The sequence below is a fragment of the Garra rufa genome, chromosome 18 (genome assembly GCF_049309525.1).
Source record: "Garra rufa chromosome 18, GarRuf1.0, whole genome shotgun sequence".
Classification (NCBI taxonomy): domain Eukaryota; kingdom Metazoa; phylum Chordata; class Actinopteri; order Cypriniformes; family Cyprinidae; genus Garra; species Garra rufa.
Window position 1 is genome coordinate 29401462 of NC_133378.1, and position 4889 is coordinate 29406350.

At 38.7% G+C, this 4889-nt stretch overlaps 1 protein-coding gene across 1 annotated transcript; it reads right to left on the reverse strand.

Annotated features, from left to right (window-relative positions):
- Nucleotides 1–3264: 3264 nt before the first annotated feature.
- On the reverse strand, nucleotides 3265–4887 carry tcf21 (transcription factor 21; the record flags this gene model as incomplete). The annotated part of the gene is made up of 2 exons (XM_073822706.1): nucleotides 3265–3682; nucleotides 4462–4887. Coding segments are annotated over 2 exons (516 nt in total), but the record flags the coding sequence as incomplete, so codon positions are not given.
- Nucleotides 4888–4889: the final 2 nt, after the last annotated feature.

A 4889-nucleotide genomic window follows, 5' to 3' on the forward strand; every position in this document is an offset into this window, starting at 1 on the left:
ATGTGACAGTAAAGACTGGAGTAATGATGCTGAAAATTTAGCTTTGGTCACAGAAATAAATTACATTTGAAAATATTGAAATAGAAAGCAGGTATTTTAAATAGTAAAAATATTTCACAATATTACTGTTTTTGCTGTACTTTGAATCAAATAAATACAGGCTAGGTAAACAGAAGAGACATATTTAAAAAACATTATAAATCTTTTAAAAAAACATTTGTCTGATAGTGTGTCATAAGATTTTTGTTTCCGTTTTATGAGTTTTGATCTGCAGAAATAAACATTACTGCAGGTTGTCATTTTGTTGTAAAACTTGCAGTGAAACAATTCCTGTATTTCTAAGTATGTGTGCCTCCTGTTCTGTGGTGCATTTGGTCCTAATCCAGCCTGCACAATGAATACATATTGCTGCAGTGTTGGTTTTCACGTCTCTGATGTAACCTACAGTAGTGAGACTGATTGAGCTCTTCAGTCGCTGTTCAGTGTCTAGGTGCTGAAACGTATTGTTGTCATGATTAATACAGTTTCTCCCACTCACAAAATAACATTTTAAAAGGTCTTGCTCATTTAGTTTCCGTGTTGTTTTATGTCAAGTATAAATAAAGTTTTAAGCCACTGGAAAAACTATTAAAGCAACGGAGTTTTGAGTGAAGGCTGACATACCAGCTCAGATGCAGTCCAGACACGAGCGGTTTAACATTAGCCGTTTTAAACCAACGTCTAAGACTCATCATAAACTTTAGCTGACACACACGCACTCTTATCTGGCAGTTTTTAGTTATGTGCATCTACACCACATGCCAATGTTCCCTCACAGGAGACTTTGGGACTATAAAAGAGAGCTTTGGGCAGCCGTCCAACAAAACAATTAGCCATATTCTCGCAGCGCATGGGAATCCAGGGTCCACTTTATCTTTCTAATGACCGAGCCTCCCTGCCTCCTCCTCCTTCTCCCGCTGCCGGGCAGAGCGCAGCTGACCCGGGCAGTGCTCAGTGTTCTCTGCGGTGGTCTTGCCGTGATGGAGCGCCTTGACTTATCCGTGCTGATATATATATACGAAGAACGTGCGCTTCGCAGAGGAAATAAGCGGAACTCCTTTACATTAAAAGAAAAGACTTTCTTTTGATTTTCAGATGATGACAGAAAAGGAAGACGAAGAACCGGAGAAAGAAAAGATCTTTCTGTCTCATTCTCTGTGGGGAACTTTCCAGCGTCCCGTGAGAAAAAGATGTCCCATAAAACGTATTAACATGAGATATAAATATTTTTACATCCTCTGGTGTGCATTTAAAAGTATTAACAGAAAATCACACTTTCATTGTCTCATTAGATTGAGACAATTATATAAAAGAATGCTCAGAAAGATAAGATAAAGATATATACTATCCACCTTATTTTCCGTAAGAGGCGCCGCCATTTGTAAATTTAATGTGTCTGGCTTCCGGTCTCATCTGCTTCCAGCTGTTTCTAGCTGTACAAAACAGCAGGTCTTTATGCTTGATATTGCAAACTCGTGTGTCTTACCATATTATTTTTAAGGAGATTATCTTAATTATGAACACAATAGTTTGTAGTGCAAATACGTCCTGCACGTCGTTATTCTTCTTGCTATTATATGGCGGATTATGAAGTAGAAAACAGCTCACTTCCGCATTAAAAAATAAGTTCGATATGTACATCTAAAAAATAGGCTTATTGAAATCTTTATAGACGATATAAAACATATATATCTCGATTGTCACATAAATCTTCAAGTTACTGCACCAATTGTTGCTTAAATACATCATGTAATTATGAATGATGAACAACATTAATGTATTAAAGAGTCCAAAAACAAGAAATAAAACATAATTTTCTTGTTCTCTTCATGTTTTGAAAAGACTTCTGTGTTTTGTTTTACATTATAAATTACTGTCAGCCATATCAAGTAGCTAAAGACGGTCTACAAAAAAACACAACTGAGTTTATCTTCTTGAGGAATTGCTAACAACCTATGTTTTTGCGTTTGATTTGTAACCGTGTGTGATTTAACTGAAATTAAACACAAAAATCGCATTAATCATAAACCATCATGCTAAAAACCCAAATGAAATTTCTGAGGGAACCCACATTAGGGTTCCCGCCAATTTGACATGCGTCATGACAGCTCTATTTTAATTTAAAAAACGTTTCACGTCAACACTGCGTCAGGATTTGCCAATAAAATAATGCCTAATATTATTTTTGATAAGGAAAGAGTTTCAAAAGCATAACCCTGTAACTAAACAGTGACCAAAACATCACATTTAAAACCCTCAGGCTTGTTTGAGTAGAAAACTATTCATATAATCATATCTCATTTAAGACTTATCAGAAGATTTCACAATGTTTAGAGCTGCTTTATTGCCCAAGCGTGTGTGTGTGTGTGTGTGTGTGTGTGTGTGTGTGTGTGTGTGTGTGTGTGTGTGTGTGTGTGTGCTTAAGCCTCCCTCGCTCTCAGTCTCGCACAGATCACCCCTCAGCCTCTCCTTACAATAACAGCTTGTGATGGATGATGGCGGCGGGCTTGTTATTGTCTTGCGCCATCAAACCGTTTTGTCTCACCGCGCGGATTTCTGTAATTCTGCGAGAGAACAGTGATGACTAGTTTAATGTGGAATACGGTTATATACGCGGGGGCAGTGTTTTTCTAAGCCATAAGGCCGCGGCGTGGCTGTGACATCGGGCGTCCCATCATCGGTAACTCCGGGTAACTTGTGCTCTCGCGCCCCTCAGAGGAGTGACGCATAAATAACTGTCCGCGCGCTATAAACATAACGGTCACAACCCCGCGCGAAATTAAACAACGGCTGCACAGTGAGATTAAGAGCCGTGCGATTTACTGGTCTAAAAACAACTGACCTTAAACACGGACCACGTCAGCCTACATTTTTTCTCTGGCCTGACTACTTTAAGAAAAATTCAGAGTCGCGGGAATTAAAGGAGTTTTTGGAGAAGTTTCTCGATTTCCAAAACGGTTAAGGCCATGCTTATCTGATGACAGATATATCATGATAAAGAGAAGGTTTACGTTTCTTCCGATTAAGGGAATTAATCATGTTATCTCTTGCGGGCAGGGCGACAGTGTGACATGTCCTCTCGCCAGAGATCTTGAGAGAAAAAGGTGGGGCGAAATGATAACAAGGTTCACACAGGTCAAAGCAAAGTGAATAAACATGAACTCTCTGTCCGTGGTCGATCAAAGAGGTAACTTGCACCATTTGAAACTATAACGTTTTTATTTACAATTATTCTAATGCCAACAGCAAAGCAAAAGCTCCGCGTAACCAAAGCCCTTATATGTATAATGCTTTCTCGTGTTTTTTATTTAATAAAAAAGTGATGACAGAATCTTTATAAAAAACAGTTGCATAAAATCACACATCGTTGCCTTGAACCAGCAAGGCCCAAGTGTGAATATTTAAATAGATAACAATTTCTCTTTACAGGAATGCGAGTGAGGATGTTGTCCCCAGTTATTCCCACTCGTGTGTTTGAATAGGAGATGACGTGTTATTTCTTTTTTTTAATTAAAATATTTAAAACAGTCCATGTTTAAGTCCTTTTGGTGTCTCAGGAAGCTGTAGTCCCACATAAACGTGTAGAATTCAGCATTTCTTTAAGTTCATTTTCTGGTTTGCCCGCCACCATAAACGGCCACGTCTGTGGGAAAAATATGAATGAAAGTTTAATTAAAATCGATAGACACATCAAAAACCTGAAAAGCTTTTAAAATGTATATATGGTAAACATAACATGCATAAAGAATATACGCTGAGGATATTCCATACCATTTTGTCAAGTACTGTACACTCTTAAAAATAAAGGTTCTTTATTGGAATCGACGGTTCCATGAGTTCCTTAAGCATCCATGGAACCTTTCAAATGCAGAACTAAAAGGTTCTTTAGGGAACCAAAATGGTTCTTCTATGGCATCACCACAAAAACACCCCTTTGAAGCCATTATTTTTAAGAGTGTAACTGTCTATAAATATTGAAATAAAAACAAGATGGTATCCGTCATGTATCATTTCTGAATGACTAATAATTTTTAGAACATGCTTTAAGTATTTTAGGCCTGATAATTTACCATTTATACACTGAAATTAAAAACTTTTAATTTTTAACATTTAATTCTGCCTTCATTTTTTTAAAGTAAATTCAAAACAGTTCAACGCACTAACTGAAAACTTAAGTTTCTGCCTCCATTTTGTAGCCTCAACTTTTTCAACTAACTCAACTTTTGGAACATTGAATAAAATCGAACTGATTTTTTTTAAACTCGTAAAAACGAATAGAAATGACTGAAAGTATTGTTAAATGGTTGTAAACAAAGGTGTCGTTATAATAACGAAAACATGGTTCTTTGTACATGCTGTATAGAGCATAAAACGCATCTTCATTACTGTGATTTTTCAAAAAGTTTTTAAAAAGTCTCTCACCAGGTTTACTGGATGTATGTAGCCATTCTCGTATTTGTCATTGGCGAGTATCTGTCGCAGGTGCGCGATGTAGCTGGAGGCCAGCCGTAGCGTGTCCAGCTTGGAGAGTTTGGTGTCCGGCGGAACCCACGGTAACGTCGTCTTCAACCGGGAGAAGGCTTTGCTTAGGACGCGCATCCTCGCCCTCTCCCGCGCGTTCGCCGCGTTCCTCTGGACCTGCTTGCCCTCCTGGGCCACACCATGAGGCGCCGATTTACGCATGGCGGCTGATTTGCGCCTTTTCCCCGTACATTCTGTCACTGATGCCCCTTCGCAGTTCGAGCTGTCCTCCGTGCTCTCGTTTGATGTCCCCGGATCTTTACCGGAACCGAATTTCAAAAGACCATCCAGCAGCTCAGACTCGTGAAATTCATCCACATCGCTGATGG